The following is a 21,531-nucleotide window of genomic DNA, read 5'->3' as shown; positions in this document are numbered from 1 at the left end:
CTCATCCTCCTCCTCTCCAAGGAGAACAGCCCTAGCTCCTTTTGTCTCTCCTCATAATCCATACTCTCTAATCCAGGCAGCATCCTGGTAAATCTCCTCTGCACCCTTTCCAATGCCTCCACATCCTTCCTTCCTATAATGAGGCGACCAGAACTGGACACAGTACTCTAAGTGTGGCCTAACCAGAGTTTTGTAAAGCTGCATCATTACTTCCCGGCTCTTAAACTCGATCCCCCGACTTATAAAAGCTAACATCCCATAAGCTTTCTTAACTACCCTATCCACCTGTGAAGCGACTTTCAGTGATCTATGGATATGGACCCCCAGATCCCTCTGCTTCTCCACACTGCCCAGAATCCTGCCATTTACCTTGTACTCTGCCTTGGAGTTTGTCCTTCCAATGTGTATGACCTCACACTTCTCTGGATTGAACTCCCATCTGCCACTTGTCAGCCCAGCTCTGCATCCTATCAATATCCCTCTGCAAGCTTCGACAGCCCTCCACACTTTCCACAACACCACCAATCTTTGTGTCATCTGCAAACTTGCTAACCCAGCCTTCCACCCCCTCATCTAAGTCGTTAATAAATATCACAAAAAGTAGAGGTCCCAGAACCGATCCCTGTGGGACACCACTAGTCACAGCCCTCCAATCCGAATGCACTCCCTCCACCACAACCCTCTGCTTTCTACAGGCAAGCCAATTCTGAATCCACACGGCCAAGCCTCCCTGGATCCCTTGGCCTCTGACCTTCTGAAGAAGCCTACCATGCAGAACCTTGTCAAATGCCTTACTAAGATCCATGTAGATCACATCCACTGCACTACCCTCATCAATCTTCCTGGTCACCACCTCAAGGAACCCTATCAGGCTTGTGAGGCAAGATCTTCCCTTCACAAAGCCATGCTGGCTGTCCCTAATTAGTCCATGATTCTCTAAATGCTCGTAGAGCCTATCTCTTAGAATCCTTTCTAACAGCTTACCCACCACAGACGTAAGGCTCAGCAGCCTGTAATTCCCTGGACTATCCCTACTACCTTTCTTGAATAAGGGGACAACATTCGCCACCCTCCAATCCTCCGGTACCATCCCCGTGGACAACGAGGACTCAAAGATCCTAACCAACGGTTCAGCAATCTCCTCCCTCGCCTCACGAAGCAGCCTGGGGAATATTCCATCAGGTCCCGGGGACTTATCTGTCCTAATATTTTCTAACAACTCCAACACATCCTCTCTCTTAATATCTACATACTCTAGAACATTACCCTCACCAACACTGTCCTCAGCATCATCAAGACCCCTCGGTGAATACTGAAGAGAAGTATTCATTGAGAACCTCACCCACTTCCACAGCTTCCAGGCACATCGTTCCACCTTTGTCTTTAATTGGACCTACCTTTACCCTAGCCATCCTTCTGCTCTTCACGTACGAGAAAAAAGCCTTGGGATTCGCCTTAACCCTACTCGCCAAAGCCTTTTCATGTCCCCTTCTCGCTTTCCTCAGCCCCTTCTTAGGTTCCTTCCTTGCTACTCTATATTCCTCACATGCCCTGTCCAATCCTTGCTGCTTACACCTTATGTACGCTGCTTTCTTCTTCCTAACTAGTTGCTCCACCTCTCTCGTCACCCATGGTTCCTTCACCCTACCATTCCTTCTCTGCCTCACCGGGACAAATTTATCCCTAACATCCTGCAAAAGATCCCTGAACATCAACCACATCTCCATAGTACATTTCCCTTCAAAGATATCACCCCAATTTACACTCCCAAGTTCTCGCCTTATAGCCTCATAGTTCGCCTTTCCCCAATTAAATATCTTCCCGTCCCCTTTGCTCTTATCCCTGTCCATGACAATTCTAAAGGTTATGGAGCAATGGTCACTGTCCCCCAAATGCTCACCCACCGATAGATCTGTCACCTGTCCCGGTTCATTACCTAAAACTAGATCTAATATGGCATTCCCTCTAGTCGGCCTGTCAACATACTGTGTCAGGAATCTGTCCTGGACACACCTAACAAACTGTGCCCCATCTAAACCCTTGGCACTAAGTAGGTGCCAATCAATATTTGGAAAGTTGAAGTCTCCCATTATAATAACCCTTTTATTTTTGCATCTTTCCAAAAACTGCCTCCCAGTCTGCTCCTCAGTATCCCTACTGCCACCGGGGGGGGCCTACAGAATACTCCCAGGAGGGTAACTGCCCCTTTCATGTTCCTAACTTCCACCAATATTGACTTTAGAGAGGATCCTTCTACATTAGCTACCCTTTCTGCAGCTGTAACAGTGTCCCTGACCAGTATCGCCACCCCTCCTCCTCTTCTCCCCCCTTCCCTATCCCTTTTAAAACACTGAAAACCAGGAATATTCAATATCCATTCCTGCCCTGATGTTAGCCATGTCTCTGTAATAGCCACAATATCATAGTCCCATGTACTTATCCAAGCTCTCAGTTCATCTCTCTTATTCCTGATGCTTTTCGCATTTAAGTAAATGCACTTTAGCCCATCCACCTTACTACTTTTATAGCCTGTACTCTGCTTCTCCTTCCTCAAAGCCTCTCTACCTGTCAGATCTGACTTTTCCCCATCCCCTTCTTCCTCTGACCTACTCCTCCAGTTCCCTTCCCCCTCGCAATCTAGTTTAAACCCTCCTGAACCACCCTAGCAAACCTGACCGCAAGGATATTGGCCCCCCTCAGGTTCGGGTGTAACCCGTCCTCTCTGTACAGGTCCCATCTTCCCCAGAAGAGATCCCAATGATCCAAAAATCTAAAACCCTCCCTCCTGCACCAACTTCTCAGCCACGCATTAATTTGCCATCTCCTCCTGTTCCTCCCTTCACTATCGCGTGGCACTGGCAGCAATCCCGAGATCACTACCCTCGAGGTCCTGTTCTTCAGCCTCTGCCTAGCTCGCTAAACTCACTTTTCAGGACCTCATCCCTCTTCCCACCTATGTCGTTGGTACCAACATGAACCACGACTTCTAGCTGTTCTCCCTCCCGCTCTAGAATCCTGTGGACCCGATCAGTGACATCCCAGACCCTGGCACCTGGGAGGCAACATACCATCTGGGATTCATGCTCACTGCCACAGAATCTCCTATCTGTTTCCCTGACCATCGAGTCCCCTATCACTACTGCCTTCCTCTTCTCCTCCCTTCCCTTCTGAGCAGCAGGACCGGTCCCAGTGCCATAGACCTGGCTACTGCTGCTAGGCCCCAGCAGGTAGTCTCCCTCACCAGCCTCCAAAGCGGAAAACCTGTTACTGAGGGGAACAGCCTCAGTGGTCCTCTGCTCTATCTGCCTGTTCGTTTTCTTTTTCCTTTTCCCTCCCCTGACAGTCACCAATCTATCTACTTCCTGGACTCCAGTAGTACCTGCTCTAAGGGGGGGGTGACCGTCTCCTTATGCACAGTATCTACAAAACTCTCCCCCTCCCTGATGCTGCGTAGTGTTTGAAGCTGCAACTCCAGCTCATCGATTGTGAGCCAAAGTTCCTCCAGCCTCAAGCACTTACTGCAGATGTGGTCATCGTGGACTGCAGCAAGGTCCACGAGCTCCCACATCAAGCAGCTGCAGCACACCACCATGTCCTCCATCAGAACTAATTCTTTTTTCCCCCTAGTTTTTCTACATAAAAATTTATAACAGGTAACAGGTAAACCTAACCTTTACCTACCTACCAGCTACTCACCTGCCTTGCCCCTTTACACCCAAGCCCCTTGAGCCAAAGCCCAACCACTCTGCTCCCTCTCACTCAGCTGCCTGCTCCGACGCTGCCCGCTGGATATAGCGGTTTGCTTTTTAAACTGCCCGCTCCTTACCTGCCGATGTCACGTGCCTGCGCAGTCCAGCCCTCACTATTCCCGATTAAAAACTTAGAAAACAACTTAAAAAAGAACCTTATAAAATTTAACCCTTATAATAAAAACCCTATTAAAAATAAAAGAAAAAACTTATCTGCTCCGAAGTCCCGATGTCTTCTGAAGTGAAACCCACGAAGCCTCCGAAGTTTTTTTTCTTGACAACAGCTGACATGTTGAAGAAGGGGCTGACTTGTCTTTGTTTTGTTGTTTTTAGTTGTGTCATTGCAAATGAACTTTCAATTTTAGCTGCATATTTTATTGCAGCTTTAAAAACAAGTATTTGTATATAATAGAGTTAATTTATGTGCCCAAATTTGCAACAGATTCAAACGCTCCCTCTGCCCATTTCCCTCTTCCTTTAATAAATGGCTTAATGCAGAAAGTGTGAAGTAAGACCAAATGTAGTCCAACAAAAATAATCCAAACTGAATCTTTTTTTAAATGTTGTTGGCAATTTGAATAACATTTCACCATGTTAGTTACCTGAACAATTTTGTTATTTTTGTTTATATTTTTAGATCAAGATTTAGACAATGGCCACAGTGTTCCGGGGAGGAGCAGTTCGCCAAGAGGAAGTCTTTCACCACGGTATACCAAGTTTATTTCAAGTTTTAGGCTAAAGTTATATTTGAAATTTTTTCCTACATTTCCTTTTCATTATCTGCGATAAAAGAAATGCCCCTTGGGTCACTTGGATGAGGGCCTTTGACAATGTCCACAGCACCCATAGAACAGTACAGCACAGGAACAGGCCTTTCGGCCCACCATGTCTGTGCCAACCATGATGCCAAATTAAACTAATCCCATCTGCCTGCACGTGATCTGTATCCCTCCATTCCCTGTCTGTTCATGTGCCTGTCTAAATGCCTCTTAAACATCACTATTGTGTCAGCTTCCACCACCTCCCCTGGCAGCATGTTCCAGGTCCCTACCGCTCTCTGTGTAAAAAGAAAAACAACTACTTGCTCTGCACATCTCTTTTAAACTTTCCCTCTCTCACCTTAAAGCTATGCCCTCTAGTATTTGACATTTCTAACCTGGGAAAAAGATTCAGACCATCTACCCTATCTATGCCTCTCATTATAAACTTCTATCAGGTCTCCCCTCAACTTCCAATGCTCCAGAGAAAACAATCCAAGTTTGTCCAACTTCTCCTTATAGCTAATACTCTGCAATCCAGACGGCATCTTGATGAACCTCTTATGTACCTTCTCCAAAGCCTCCACATCCTTCCTGTAATGGGGCGACCAGAACTACATACAATGCTCCAAATGTGGCGTAACCAAAGTTTTATACAACTGCAGCATGATTTCCTGACTTTTATACTGAATGTCCCAACCGATAAGGCAAGCATACCATGTGCCGCCTTTACCACGCAATCTACTTGTGTTGCCACTTTCAGGGATCTATGGACTTGGACCCCAGGAGATATCTATCTGGCTTTGGGGTGACAGGGTTAGTGGATGGAAGAGTAGAAGGAAAGAGTAGAAAACACAGTGATACACAGTTATTTCTGCAGTTAAATCCCAAACAGGACATGAACATGCACTCTAAACTGGCATTTCATTAGAGTCGTAGAGTCATACAGCATGGAAACAGGCCCTTCAGCCCAACTCATCCATGCTGACTGTGTTGCCCAGTGAGCTAATCCCATCTGCCCGGGTTTGGCCAATACCCTCTAAACCTCTCCTATTCATGTATTTACCTAGATGGCTTTTAAATGTTGCTAATGTGCCCGCCTCAACCACTATTCCTGGCAGCTCATTTCAAACTTGCACCACCCTTTGTGTGGAGAAGCTGTCCCTGATGTCCCTTTCAAATCTCTTGCCTCTGATCTTAAGCCGATGCCCTCTTGTTTTTAGCACCCCCTTCCTGGGAAAAAAACTATATGCTTTCACCCTGTCTGCCCCTCATGGTCTTGTATACCTCAATCAGGTCACCCTTCAATCTCTGTTCCAGGGAATAAAGTCCTAGTCTGCACAACCTCTCCTTGTAACTCAGGTCCCCAAGTCCAGGCTTCATCCTGATAAATGTTTTCTGCACTCTTTCTAGTTTAATAACATCTTTCCTATACAGAGTGACCAAAACTGTACATAATACTCCCAGGTGTGGCCTTGCCACGAGTTCTGTAAGTGCAACATAACTTCCCAACTCCTATACTCAATACCCTAACTGATGAAGGCCAGTGTGCCAAACGCCTGCTTCACTAGCCTATCTACCTGTGATACCATTTTCAGCGAACTATGCACTTGCACTGCTAGGTCCCTCTGTTCCATAACACTCCCCAGAGCCGTACCAGTCACTGGTTTGATCTCCCAAAATGCAATGCCTCAGTTTTATCTGGTTTGAAAGCCATTTACCAATCCTCAGACCACATACCAAAATCCCCCTGCAATTTTTCATAACCTTCTACACTGTCTACATCACCACCTATTTTAGTATCATCCGCAAACTTACTAACCGTGCCTTGTACATTTGCATCCACATTGTTTATATAAATTACAAACAACAAAGGTCCCAACACTGACCCCTGTGGCACACCACTAGCCACAGGCCTCCAGTCTAAGAAACGACAGTCAACCTTCACCCTCTGCTTCCTTCCACTGAGCCATTTATGAATCCAGTCTGCTATCCCTCTGGATCCCATTGTAATCTAACTTTCCAGACTAGCCTGCCATTAGGGACCTTGTCAAAGGCCTTGCTAAAGTCCATATAGACAACATTCACTGCCCTACCCTCATTTACCCTCTTGGTTACCTCCTCAAAGAACTCCAAGAGATTTGTCAGACATGACTCCCCACACACAAGGCCGTGCTAACAGTACCAAATCAGACCCTGTCTCTCCAAATGTTAGTAGATCCTGTCCCTCAGAATCCCCTCCAGCAACTTAAGATAAGGTTAAGATATCTTTATTAGTCACATGTACATGGAAACACACAGTGAAATGCATCTTTTGCGTAATGTTCTGGGGGCAGCCCACAAGTGTCGCCATGCTTCCAGCGCCAACGTAGAGTGCCCACAACTTCCTAACCTGTACATCTTTGGAAGGTGGGAGGAAACCCACACTGACACGGGGAGAACGTACAAATTCCTTACCAACAGTGGCAGGAATTGAACCCGAGTCGCTGGCGCTGTAAAGCGTTAAGCTAACTGCTACTCTGCTGTGCCTGCCCCCACTGATTTACCCACACTGATGTCAGACTCACTGGCCTCTTGTTTCTTGGCTTGTTTTTGCTACCCTTTTTAAACAATGGTACCACATTAGCAACTCTCCAGTCCTCCGGAGCCTCATCTGTGGCCAGTGATGAAGCAAAAATCTCTGCAAGGGCCTCTGGAATTTCTTCTCCAGCTTCCCATAAGGTCCAAGAATGCACCAGGTCAGGCCCTGGGATTTATCCACCTTAATGCACTTTAAGGCCTTCAAAACCTTCTCTCTGCTAATTCATATGTGGTCCAAGACATTACCAAACATTTCACCATTTCCTTGGCTTCCATCGTTTTCTCCACAGTAAATACTGAAGAGAAATATTCGTTAAAAATTTCTCCCGTTTCCTTTGGTTCCACACAGACGGCTATGCTGCTACATCTCATTGTAGTACTTAGAATGCCATAGTCTCAGAATACTGTAGCTGTTGTTTGACTATGTAAGAAAATATATAATTAGAAAGCTGGAACAGTGGAAGAAGTAGTACAGCTACATTTTAAACCAGATGATGTTATTACTTTGAGAACACAGTTTTCAACTGAGCACCTATCCTTCTAGGAGTCTGTTTAATCTCCTGTAAACTAAACAACTGCAGATATTCAGGGCAAATTATGTTTAGCCCAAGATATTTGTGCATACATCTTCATGGCATGGAAATTAATCACTTTTGTGGTGTCATGTGGTAGGTAGATCTTGATATGTTAATACACTTGACTCCTTTAAAAGCTTGTGTCTTGCCAATTTAAATCAGTTTTTTAAGTCTGAATTTAGTGATGAGGGTGACCTAGTAGGCATCATCTATATGGAGTTTCACAAAACTTTGGTCAGAAGACTTCTACAAGATAGGATTTTCAGAAATTAGTTTTTATATGCAGTGGGTAATTACTAATTAGCTAAATGCTGTCAGGTGGAAAGCGATCTCTCAAACAATGGATCAGGTCAAAGCTCTGTGGTCCTATCAAAGTGAATAGTGGTGGGCATCTAAGATGGTAACAAGGAGGAAAAAGGTAATGCTTCAAAAAATCGCAATGTCCATTATATCGATGATCAACGTGAAAAATACACATGGCCTGTATTTTAAAAGAAAGTGAACCCTCTAAATTTTAACCAAGTATTTCTCATACAGCTGCAGCGACATCAGCACAAGTATTGTTCAAAATTGCTTAAGTATGTCTATTCTCATTTGTACCATTGGCAACTCTTCTGGGGCAGAGGTGACCTGTACAAGAGGGATGGGTTGCACTTGAACTGGAGGGGCCAATATCTTGGCAGGGAGATTTTGCTAGAGCTACTTAGGAGAATTTAAACTAGTCTGTTAGGGGGTGGGACCCAAAGTAGTCATGACAGATGAGAGAGTTGTGGCAAATACAGAAATTAAAGCAAGTAAATCCAGTAAGCAGGACAGGGAGTATAGAAGGTATAATAGGCTAAACTGAATTTATTTTAATGTAAGGAGCCTGACTGGTAAGGCAGATGGGCTCAGGGCACGGAAAGACACAAGGGATTGTGATATTATTGCTATTGCAGAAACATGGTTGAGAGATGAGCAGGACTGGCAACTCAGTGTTCCAGGGCAGATCCTACAGGTGTGAGAAGTAAGAAAGGAGGGGAGTTACATTTTTCATTACAACATCACAGTAGTACTTAGAAAGGATATTCTCCAGCGGAACGTCCAGTGGGGCTATATGGGAGGAACTTAGACATAAGGAGGAGGTGATCACTTTAATGGGATTGTGCTATAGGTCCACCAGTAGTCAGCAGGAATTAGAGGAACAACTATGTTGGTAGATTGCAGTTGGCTGTAGGAACAACAGGGTTGTGGTAGTGGGTGATTTTAACTTTCCTAATACTGACTGGGATTGCCATAGTGCTAAGGAACAGAATTTGTTAAGTGTGTCCAGGACAGTTTTCCCAAGCAATATGTAGAGGATGCCCTCTCTACCCACTAGAGAGGGGGCAACACTTGCCCTCCTCTTGGGACGTAAGGCAGGGCCAGTGCCTGAAGTGTATGTGAAGGAGCACTTTGGAACCAGTGACCATAATTCTACTTGTTTTAAAATGGTTATGGAAAAAGATAGGACTGGTCCACAAGTTTAAAAAAAAACTCTTAAATTGGGGCAAGGCTAATTTTGATGGCATTAGACAGGAACTTGCAAAGGTTGACTTGAGAGGCTGTTTGCAGGTAAAGGGACCTCTGGCAAGTGGGAAGCTTTTAAAAGTGAGGTAGGGAGAGTTCAGGGCCAGTATGTTCCTGTTAGAGTGAAGGGCAAGGCTGGCATGATTAGGGAACCTTGGCTGACTTGGGATATCAAGACTCTGGTTAGGATAAAAGAGGAGGCATTACTGTATGTCAGGTATAGGCATCTGGGATCAAATGAATTCTTTGAGGAGTATAAGGGATATTGGAGTACACTTAAGAAGGAAATCAGGAGGGCAAAAAGGAGACATGAAATATCCTTGGCAAATAAGGTAAAGGAGACTTAAAAGATTCTACAACTAGGGAGAGAATAGGTCCCCTTAAGGATTAGTGTGGCTGTCTTATGTGTGGAGCCGTGGAAAATGGGTGTAATCCTAAATGTATACTACTTGTTTGCATTTACAGTGGAGAAGGTCATTGAAGCTAGGGCTTTCAGGGAAGAGAACAGTGATGTCCTGAAACATATCGATGTTATGAAAGGAGAGGTTGCCAATCTTGATGCGCATAAAGGTGGATGAATCCCCGGGGCCTGACAAGTGTATCTTAGTTCATTGTAGGAAGCAAGGGAAGGAATTGCTGGGACACTGGCAGAGTTTTTTGTATCTTAGCCATAGGTGAGTTACCAGAAGACTGGAGGGTGGCTAATGTTGCACATTTATTTAAGAAAGGCTGCAAGGACAAGCCAGGGAACTACATGCCAGTGAGCCTGTTATCAGTGGTAGGAAATTGACTGGAGGGAATTCTAAGAGACAGGGTCTCTCTGCATTTGGAAAGGCAAGGACTGATTAGGGATAGTCAGCATGGCTTTGTGCATGGAAAATCATGTCTCATGAATTTAATTGAGTTTTTTGAGAAGATGACCAAGAGGATTGACGAGGGCAGGGCAGTAGACGTTATCTACGTGGACTTGAGCAAGGCTTTTGACAAGGTTCCATGTAGTAGACTGGTCTGGAAGGATAGATCACTGGGGATCCAAAGTGAGTGTGCCAGCTGGATACAAAATTGGCTTAGTGGAAGGAGTCAGAGGGTGGTAGTGGAGGGTTGTTTTTCAGATTGGAGGCCTATGACCAGTGGTGTGCTGCAGGGATCAGTGTTGCATTCCCATTTGTTTACCATATATATTAAAGATTTGGATGTGAATGTAGGTAGCACAATTAATAAATTTGCAGGTAACAGCAAAATTGATGGTATTGCGGCGACTCACCGTCTAGTTGGGCAAACCGGCTCAGCAGTCGGGTCGCGCGGCGTCGGAGCGATGAGGCCCAAGATGGCGGCGGGCCTCATCTTTCCAAGCGACGGGGAGAACCTGCGCGCGGGAAAGTCCTGATGACGTAGGACTTAAGTCATTACCAGTTGTTTTGGGCGGGAACATTCTCCCTTAAAGGGCCCGCGCAAGGCGGGAAAATAAACCAGTTCTGTTTGGCAATCCTCCGAGTAGAGTCTTGTTTTATTCCGCGGTAGCAACCGCTACATTGGTGACCCCGACGGTCCAAACGGCTTTTGGACCCGCGAAATGAACGACAGCACAGCAGCCAACGCAGTGGCCCTCAAGCTGCCCACCTTTTGGACACTTCGGCCCAGCGTCTGGTTTGACCAGGCCGAAGCGCAATTCCACCTTCAGCAGATCACCTCCGACTCCACGAAGTACTACCATGTGGTTAGCTCTCTGGACCAGGAGACAGCCGCCCAGGTTGGAGACTTCATCCAGTCGCCTCCGGAGGAAGATAAGTACCCGGCTTTCAAAGACCTTTTGATCCGGACCTTCGGCCTCTCCCGTCGTGAGCGCGCCGCCCGCCTGCTTCATCTGGATGGCCTGGGGGACAGATCCCCATCCGCCCTAATGAATGAGATGCTGGCATTGGCCGAGGGACACAAGCCATGCCTGATGTTTGAACAGGCCTTCCTCGAACAGCTCCCCGATGACATCCACTTGTTGTTAGCTGACGCCGACTTCAGTAACCCCCGTGAGGTGGCCGCCCGGGCAGATGTCCTGTGGAGGGCCAAGCGCGAGAGTGGTTCGTCCGTCAGTCAAATCACCAGGCCACGAGCCCAACGCCCGCCTCACCTGGCCCCAGCAACCGAGCAGCCACGCCCCAGGAACGCAGACGACGACACGGGTGACCAGCTGTGCTTCTACCATCAGAGGTGGGGTGCGGAGGCCCGTCAATGCCGCCCACCCTGCAAGTTTCAGGGAAATGCCAGGGCCAGCCGCTGCTGATGGCTACGGCGGCTGGCCGCCGACAGAGCCTCCTCTTTGTTCAGGACAAGAAATCTGGACGGCGTTTCCTCGTTGATACTGGAGCGGAGGTCAGTATTTTGCCCCCGACAGGCCGCGACACTCGTGACAGGCCACCAGGTCCTCTACTCAATGCCGCCAATGGTACAACGATACGGTCTTTCGGCACCCGTACACTTCAATTACACTTTGGCGGCAGCCATTTTACCTGGACCTTTACCCTTGCCACCGTCACCTGACCACTCCTAGGAGCCGATTTCCTTCGGGCCCACAACCTGTTAGTCGACCTGCGAAGGAAGCGGTTAGTCCACTCTAGCACTCTCCGGACCTATCCCCTGGGAGAAATCAGCCCACCAGCCCCGTGCCTGGACTCCATTTCCCTTTCTGGCGACGATTTCGCCAAGCTCCTAGCCGAATTCCCATCGATTTTGGCACCTTCGTTTACAAACTCTAGGCCCACACACGGGGTACGTCACCACATCATTACCACAGGGCCACCCCTTCATGCCCGAGCACGACGATTACCTCCAGACAAGCTCCGCCTGGCAAAGGAAGAGTTCCGTCACATGGAGGAGCTGGGGATTGTTCGCAGGTCAGACAGCCCCTGGGCCTCCCCCCTGCACATGGTCCCCAAAGCCACCGGAGGGTGGAGGCCCTGCGGCAACTACCGCAGGCTGAATGACACCACCACCCCGGACCGCTGTCCCATCCCTCACATCCAGGACTTCGCAGCGAACTTACACGGGGCCCGCATCTTTTCCAAAGTGGACCTTGTTAGGGGATACCACCAAATCCCGGTCCATCCGGATGACGTCCCCAAAACTGCGATTATCACCCCATTCGGCCTGTTCGAATTTCTTCGGATGCCGTTCGGCCTTAAGAACGCCGCGCAGACCTTCCAGCGGCTGATGGACGCGGTAGGCCGAGACCTGGACTTCGTGTTCATTTACTTGGACGACATACTGATCGCCAGCCGTAACCGCCAGGAACACCTTTCCCACCTCTGCCAGCTGTATTCCCGCCTCCGCGATTTCGGCCTCACGATCAACCCGTCCAAGTGCCACTTCGGACTTGACTCTATCGATTTCCTCGGCCACAAAATCACCAGCGACGGGGCAACACCCCTACCCGCCAAGGTGGATGCTATCCGCCATTTTGCCCGCCCCGACACAGTCAAAGGCCTACAGGAATTCCTTGGGATGGTCAACTTTTACCATCGTTTCATCCCTGCAGCAGCCCGTATCATGCGCCCTCTGTTCTCGCTGCTGGCTGGTAAGGGCAAGGACATCACCTGGACTGACGAGGCTGCGGCTGCTTTCGTTAAGGCCAAAGACGCCCTGGCAGACGCCACGATGCTGGTACACCCCAGGACTGACGTCCCGACTGCCCTCACGGTAGACGCGTCCAACACCGCAGTGGGTGGGGTACTGGAACAGCTACTCGAAGGCCGCTGGCAACCCTTGGCATTTTTCAGCAAGCACCTTAGACCGCCCGAACTGAAGTACAGCGCTTTTGTTCGGGAACTTCTAGTGCTGTATCTGGCGGTCCGGCATTTCCGATACTTTCTAGAAGGCAGGCCTTTCACCGCTTTCACCGATCATAAGCCTCTGTCCTTTGCCTTCTCCAAAGTCTCTGATCCCTGGTCAGCTCGTCAGCAGAGACATTTATCCTACATTTCCGAGTTCACAACTGACATCCAACATGTCTCCGGAAAGGATAATGTCATTGCTGATGCACTTTCCAGACCAACCATCCACAACCTATCCTTGGGTGTCGACTACACGGCCCTAGCTGACGCACAGCAAGCCAACGACGAACTACCCAGCTACAGAACCGCAGTCTCGGGTCTGCAGCTCCGAGATTTCTTGGTTGGTCCAGGTCAGCGGACCCTACTTTGCGACGTTGCGACTGGTCAGCCCCGCCCTATAGTCCCTGCAGCCTGGCAGAGACGCGTTTTTGACTCGGTACATGGGTTGGCGCACCCGTCCATCAGATCTACTGTCCGACTGGTCACCAGCAAGTTTGTCTGGCATGGCCTGTGCAAACAAGTCAGTGAGTGGGCCAGGACTTGTCCGCACTGCCAGACGTCAAAAATCCAGCGACACACCAAGGTCCCACCACAGCAGTTCGAGCCTACCCGTAGGAGGTTCGACCACATACACATCGACCTCGTGGGCCCTCTGCCGGTTTCAAGAGGAGCCCGGTACCTCCTTACCATCATGGACCGCTTCACGAGGTGGCCTGAGGCAACCCCCCTGACTGACATCACCACTGATTCCTGCGTCCAGGCACTGCTCACAACTTGGGTCTCACGTTTTGGCGTTCCGGCCCACATCACTTCAGACAGAGGCACCCAATTCACTTCCAGCCTCTGGGCTGCATTAGCGAACGTGCTAGGGACGCAGCTGCACACCACCACGGCCTACCATCCTCAATCAAACGGGTTGGTGGAACATTTTCACCGCCATCTGAAATCGGCCTTGATGGCCCGCCTGAAGGATCCTAACTGGGTTGACGAGCTGCCTTGGGTCCTGCTCGGCATACGCACTGCCCCCAAAGAAGACCTCCGCACTTCGTCAGCTGAGCTTGTATACGGGGCGCCACTAGTTGTCCCCGGGGATTTCATACCTGCCCTTCGGGACCAAGGGGAACAACCCCCAGCAGTCCTACAAAGACTGCGCAAGAAGCTTGGCGACTTGGCCCCGATTCCCACCTCACGGCACGGTCAAGCCCCATCCTGCCAGCCCAAGGAACTACGGGACTGTAAGTTTGTTTTCGTTCGCAGGGGCACACCTCGGGCGCCATTGCAACGACCATATGAGGGACCGTTCCGAGTCATACGGAATAACGGATCCACTTTTATTTTGAACATTGGAGGCAGGGAACAGGTTTTCACGGCGGACCGCCTCAAACCGGCTCATTTGGATCTGCAACAGCCTGTCGAGGTTGCCACGCCGTGACGCAGAGGCCGCCCCCCTAAGCGGCAGCTGGCACAGCCCACGGACCTTGGGGACTGTATCGCCGGTTCTGGGGGGGGTTGTGCGGCGACTCACCGTCTAGTCGGGCGAACCGGCTCGGCAGTCGGGTCGCGTGGCATCGGAGCGACGAGGCCCAAGATGGCGGCAGGCCTCGTCTTTCCGAGCGACGGGGAGAACCCGCGCGCGGGAAAGTCCTGATGACGTAGGACTTACGTCATTACTGGTTGTTTTGGGCGGGAACATTCTCCCTTAAAGGGCCTGCGCAAGGCGGGAAAATAAACCAGTTCTGTTTGGCAATCCTCCGAGTAGAGTCTTGTTTTATTCCGCGGTGGCAACCGCTACAGTATGTTTGTTATGTAAGGTTATAGCAGGACCTAGATCATCTGGGAAAGTGGGAAAAGTAATGGCAGGTAGCCTGTGCAAAGTGATGCATTTCTGGGAAGTTAAACCAGGATAGGACTTGCACAGTAATTGACAGGGCCCTGGGGAGTATTGTAGAACAGAGGGACCTAGGGATACAAATACATTCTTCCCTCAAAGTGGTGACACAGGTAGTCAAGGTGGAGAAGAAGGCAAATGGCATGCTTGCTTTCATCGGATGGGGCATTGAATACAAGTTTTGCGAGGTCATGTTACAGCTCTGTGGAATGTTGGTGAGACCGCACCTGGAATGTTATGTGCATTTCTGGTTACCATACCATTAGAAGGATGTGATTAAGCTGCAGAGGATGCAGAAAAGATTCACAAGATTGTTGCTGGGACTGGAGGTCTTGAGTTGTCACAAGAGACTTGATTGGTTGGGACTGTTTACCCTAGAACGAAGAAGGCCGAGGAGTGATCTAATAGAGGTTTATAAAAATCATGAGAAGCGTAGATAAACTGAATGGTCAGAGACATTTTTCCCCCCAGAGTAGAGGAGTCTAAAGCTAAAGGGCATAGGTTTAAGGTCAAAGAGAAAAGATTTAAAGAGGACCCAAGGGACAGGTTTTTCACCCAGAGGGTGGTGGGTATATGAAACGAGCTGCCAGAGGAAGTGTTAGAGGTGGGTATAATTACAATGTTTAAAACATTTGCAAAGGGTCACCGATAGGAAAGGTTTAGAGGGATATGAGCCAAATGCAGGCAAATGAGATTAGCACCTTGACATGGAGGAGTTGATGCGAGGGTCTCTTTCCATGTTGTATCACTCTGATTCTATGAAAAGCACAGGACAAATGCAATGTAGTCAATGACAACATTAAACTTTCTCATTCTTGCTAGTAGGTAACATAGACATATAATCTAATCTATTCTTTGGAGTGTTTAAAATCATTATTTACACTAGAGTTTTTTTTTCTAAATCTGTCTTTAAGAATTGAGAACAGGTAAACTTCTGGCAAAACCTCTGCAAATACTTCGTGAAGAACATTAAGATGGATAAGTTCTCAGGGCCTGATAAGATCTATCCCAGGTTATTAAGAGGCAAGAGAGGAGATTGCTGGGGTCTTGACAGACCTTTGTATCCTCTTCAGCTACAGATAATATTGGTATTGGTTTATTATTATCACTTGTACCGAGGTACAGTGGAAAAACTTGTCTTGCATACTGTTCGTACAGATCAATTCATTATACAGTGCATTGAGGTGGTACAGAGTAAATACAATAATAGAATATAAAGTGTCACAGCTACAGGGAAGTGCATTGCAGGTAGACAATAAGGTGCAAGGTCATAACAAGGTAGATTGTGAGGTCAAGAGTCCATCTCATCGTATAAGGGAACCATTCAATAGTCTTATCACAGTGGGATAGAAGCTGTCCTTGAGCCTGGTGGTATGTGCCCTCAGGCTTCTGTATCTTCTGCCTGATGGGAGAGGGGAGAACAGAGAATGACCCGGATGGGTCGGGTCTTTGATTATGCTGGCTGCTTCACCAAGGCAGTGAGAGGTATAGACAGAGTCCATGGAGGGGAGGCTGGTTTCCGTGATGTGCTGTGTGCACAACTCTACAGTTTCTTGCAGTCCTAGGCAGAGCAGTTGCCATACCAAGCTGTGATGCATCCAGATAGGATGCTTTCTATGCTGCATCAATAAAATTTGGTGAGTGTCAAAGGGGACATGCCAAATTTTTTTAGCCTCCTGAGGAAGTAGAGGCACTGGTGAGTTTTCTTGGCCATAGCGATCCCAGAGGACTGGAGAATAGCCAATATTGTTCCTTTGTTTAAGAAGGCAATAGGAATAATCCAGCAAATAATAGGCCACTGAGCCTTTCATCAATGATAGGGAAATTATTGGAGAAGATTCTTGGGGAGAGGATCTATTCACTTGTGGAAAAGCATGAACTTATTAGGGATGGCATAGCTTTATGCAGGGGAGGTCATGTCTTACAAACTTGATTCAATTATTTGAGGAGGTGGTGAAGAAAATGATTGACGAGGTAGGACAGTAGATGTTGTTTACACGGACTTCAGTAAAGCTTTCGACAAGGTCCCTCATGACGTGCTGATCCAAAGGATTAAGGCATGTGGGATCCATGGTGTTCCACAGAGAATAGTGCTGAGACCTCTGATGATGATAATGTAAATGATTTAGATGAAAATAGGTGGGCTGATTAGTAAGTTTGCAGGTGACACAAATTGGCGGAATTGTGGCTAGTGAGGAAGGTTGTCAAAGAAGACAGCAGGATATAGATTGATTGGAAATATGGGTGGAGAAATGACAGATGAAATTTAATCAGCACAGACTTTGTGGGCTGAAGGACCTGTTCTTGCGCTGCACTATTCTATATTCTATGTCACCAGTAAGACAGGCTTGTAAGTGAAGCAAAATTACTTGCCCTTTGATTTTTTTCATTACTTCTACATAAAGTAAATCTCAGATGCTTACTAAAACCTCTGATGACATTAATAATTTAAATTTTCATATTTTAACCCAATTCTCTTGCCTGCTATCCGTGATACAGCAGACCATTAAATGAAAAATTATGTGTCATTGACCATGCTGCTCATCAATTTTTTAGTTGAGAATAATGATTTGGAGATGTTATGTTTTGTGTATTTATATTGTTAATAATGAGTGAACTGGAACAGTAATTATTAGAAATAATGCTTCAAGGCTGATTTTTCTTATTTTAGAATATCTTTGTCCTAGTACAGCATTCCCACAGCAATGGAATAATTACTAAAACTGTTAAGATTGCAACATGAGAACATAAGAAATTGGAGCAGGATCAGGCCATTCAACCCCTTGAACCTGCTCCACCGTTCAACAAGGTGATAGCTGATCTTCTATATCAATTCCATTTTCCTGCTCATGCCCATTTCACTTTGATGTCCAAAAATATATCAGTCTCGATTTTGAATGTAATGAGTGACTAAGTCTCCACAGTCCTTCAGAGTAGGGAATTCCAAGGATTCACCATCCCCTAAATGAAGAAGTTTCTCCTCTACTCAGTCCTAAATGACTTGCCCCTTGTTTTGAGACTGTAACCACCCACAGTTCTAGACTTCTCAGCCAAGGGAAACATGCTCCCTGTATGTACCCTGTCAAGCCCTCAAAGAATACACTTCAATGAGCTCACCTAAACTTTAGAGAATAGAGGCCTAGCTTACTCATTCTCTCATGAACATTCCCACCATCCCAGGAACCAGTCTTGTTGAATCTTTGCTGCACCCCCTCTACAGCAAGTATATCCTTTAGATAAGAAGACTAAAATTGCCCAAAGCATTCCAAATGTTCTTTCACGAAGGCCCTATATAACTATAAGATATGTCTAGTTTTGTGCTTGCATCCTCTTGCAATAAAGGGCATCACATGTAATTTGTCTTTCTAATTGCATGCTGCATACTAACTATCAGTAACTTTTGTCCAAAGAAACTTTGGTGTTCTTATACATCAACATTTCCGAGTCCCTCCACATTTAAAAAAAATATCACCAATTCTGACATCCTCATTTTTCCACATTGTACTCCATTGAGGAATTGAGGGCTATGAGGAACTGGCACAGAAGAGTGTTTGAGACCATCATAAATCAACCCTGATCATATTGAATGGCGGGGCAGGCACGAGGTGCCTGGTGGCCTACTCCTACTCCTGTTTTCTTGTGTTATTGTTATCTGCCATGTCATTGTTCGGTCACTTAGCTTGTCTGTATCCCTTTAACACCTTTGTATCCTGATCACTGCTAATGTCCCCATTTCATTTAATGCCATCAGCAAACTTGTAAATGTTACAAGTTTACAAGTAACATTTACAAGTGGCAGGCACGGTAGTGTAGCGGTTAGCGTAACGCTTTATTGCACCAGCGACCTGGGTTCAATTCCAGCCACTGTCTGCAAGGAGTTTGTACGTTCTTCCCGTATCTGTGTCAGTTTCCTCTGGGTGCTCAGGTTTCCTCCCACATTCCAAAGAAGTACAGGTTAGGAAGTTGTGGGCGTGCTATGTTGGCGCCGGAAGCGTGGCAACACTTGCGGGCTGCCCCAGAACACTCTATGCAAAAAAAGTTGCATTTCACTGTGTGTTTTGATGTACATGTGACTAATAAAGATATCTTGTATCTGGCCTCCTCAGCCAAATAATTGACATAAATTGTGGAATAGTTGGCATTCAAGCAAAAATCCCCGAGGTATCACACTAGTCCCAGCCAGCCAATCTAAGAAGGACCCATTTATCTCTACTCTGTTTTCCACCAGTTAACCTACCTACCTACCTACCTGCCATCCAAGCTAGTATATTACCCTCAATTACATGTGCTATAACCTTGTTCACCAACCTCCAGCATGGGATCTTATTGAAAACCTATCAAAAATCCAAATATACCACATCCACTGGTTCTCTCAACTATTTACTAGATATAAATTCAACAAAACTCCAGCAGGTTAATCAAACATTTCTCTTTAATAAATTAATCTTGACCCTGCTCATTCATTATTTCTAAGTGTTTTAATATCATATCCTTTATTACAGATTCCAGTATTTTCTGAAATGGGCAAATAAGATGGTAGTTCCCATTTTCTCTCTCCTAAATAATGGAGTCAAATTTACTATCCTCCAATATACAAGAACCATTCCAGAATCCATAGAGTTTTACAACACGATAATGGGGTACTCACTGTCTCCATGTGCACTCTCTTTCAAAACTCTGGGATATAAATCATCATGTCCTTGGGATTAATCAATTTTTTGTCTCTGGTAGCATTTCTTTACTAACACTTACTTTTAATTCTTCATATGCACAGGATCTGTGGTTCTCCAATATTAGAGATTTATTGTGTCTTGAACAGAGGCATAGGATATTTAATTCCTCTATTTTCCTTATTTCCTGTTATAAATTCTCCCATCTCTCTCTGTACGGACTCACAATTGGCCCAATTAGTCTTTCTTTTTACATACTTATAGAGGCTCTTGAAGTCTGTTCTTATATTTTTTTTGCTAGTTTACTCATTATTCCATTTTTCCCGTTCTTAATCAATTTCTTGATCATCTGATGAATTCTGAATGCTCCAACTACTCAGGCTTGCTGGTTTTTCTTTTCGTTAGATTTAATACTAACTTCAATTTCTCTAGGCCATGGTTGGACCACTTTTCCTGTAGTGTCTTTGTAATTTGTAGCACATCAAATATTATTTCTTTAAATCCATTACCTCTCCACTATCATAACCTTGTAATGCAGTTTACTAGTCTACTTAAACCAGCCTGCCCCTCGTATCTTCAATTTCCTTTATTTAGATTGAAAACCTTGGTCTCAGGTTGAACTGCATCACTTTAAAACAATGAAAAATTCTATTACATCATGGTCAATCTTCCTAGAGATCCCCAAAGGATTATTATTTAACCCTTTTTATTCAGTCTTGGTTCTAAAACAGCTTCTTCCCTGGTTAGTTTTCAACATACTGAACTAGAAATTCAACCTGTATGCATTCCAGGAATTTGTTAATTACATCAGTAGTAGCAATGTAAAGACCTTCCTGATTACCATATTAATCCTTAACACAATCCTCTAATTTCTTTATTTATACTCTTCATTACATCACAACTACTTTTTGGAGGCCTATAAACAACTCCCAGCAATGCTTTCTGTTCCTTGCTGCTGCTTATCTCCACCCAATCTGATTCAGAGTCTATACCATGACCTATGAGCCAAAACCCTTTGGCTACCAAACTGGTATCATCCCTTATTAACAGCACTACCCCACCTCCTTTTCCTTTTACCTGTCCTTAACTGTTGAATACCCTGGAATATTTAAATCTTAGCTTTGGTCACCCACAGTAACTTCTGTAATGGCAATTAGATCATACTCATTTAAAATCCTGCTGTTAATTCATCCACCTTATTGTGGATGCATTTGGATATAATGGCTTTAAATTTGGTCTATTAACAGATTTTCATACTCTGACCCTATATTACTGATTGCCATTGTTTTCACTGCCTATTTATTTTGGTTACTACATTTCTAACTTCCATTTCCCACTTCTGTGTCTTTTCCTCCTGACTCTCCTCACATGTTCCCAGTTCCCTGCCAAGTCAGTTAAAACCCTCTCGAAAATCATAAGCAAATGCCCCAGGATATTGCTCATAATTGTTTAAGGTGTAATCCATCTGATTTGTATAGGACCCACCTGCCCCAGAAACTGTCTTTAAGTCTCAGGGCAGCACAGTGGTGCAGCTAATAGAGCTGCTGACATAAAGCACCAGAGACCCAGGTTCAATCCTGACTTCGGGTGCTATCTATGTGGAGTTTGTATGTTCTCCCTGTGACTGTGTGTGTTTCTTCCAGGTGCTCCAGCTTCTCCCCATGCCTCAAAGACGTACGGGTTGGTTGGTTAATAGGCCACTGTAAATAGATGAGTTGTAGAATCTGGGGTAGTTGATAAGAATGTGGGGAGAATATAAAAAAAATGGGATTAATGTAGGATTAGTGTGAATTGGGTGGTTGATGGTCAAAATGGACGGTGCACCAAAGGGGCTGTTTCTGTGCTAAATCCCTATGACTCTAAATCTAAAGTCCTCTTTCCTGTACCATCTCTCCAGTCGCACGTTCATTTGTCCTATTTCTGTACGTTGGCACATAGC

General features: G+C 46.2%; 1 protein-coding gene across 4 annotated transcripts in view; it reads left to right on the top strand.

The window, feature by feature from the left end:
- The window catches only part of mllt10 (MLLT10 histone lysine methyltransferase DOT1L cofactor), a 207,394-nt gene that overhangs the window by 161,398 nt on the left and 24,465 nt on the right, over positions 1-21,531 (top strand). For all 4 annotated transcript variants that reach the window (XM_052016276.1, XM_052016277.1, XM_052016275.1 and 1 more), the window contains one exon: positions 4,387-4,456. In XM_052016276.1, coding sequence (XP_051872236.1) covers positions 4,387-4,456 — 70 coding nt within the window. The remainder of the gene's footprint in view (positions 1-4,386; positions 4,457-21,531) is intronic.

This window comes from Pristis pectinata, chromosome 5 (genome assembly GCF_009764475.1).
Source record: "Pristis pectinata isolate sPriPec2 chromosome 5, sPriPec2.1.pri, whole genome shotgun sequence".
Lineage (NCBI taxonomy): Eukaryota > Metazoa > Chordata > Chondrichthyes > Rhinopristiformes > Pristidae > Pristis > Pristis pectinata.
Note: the sequence above shows the minus strand (reverse complement) of the source record. Positions and strands in the feature narration are given on the sequence as shown.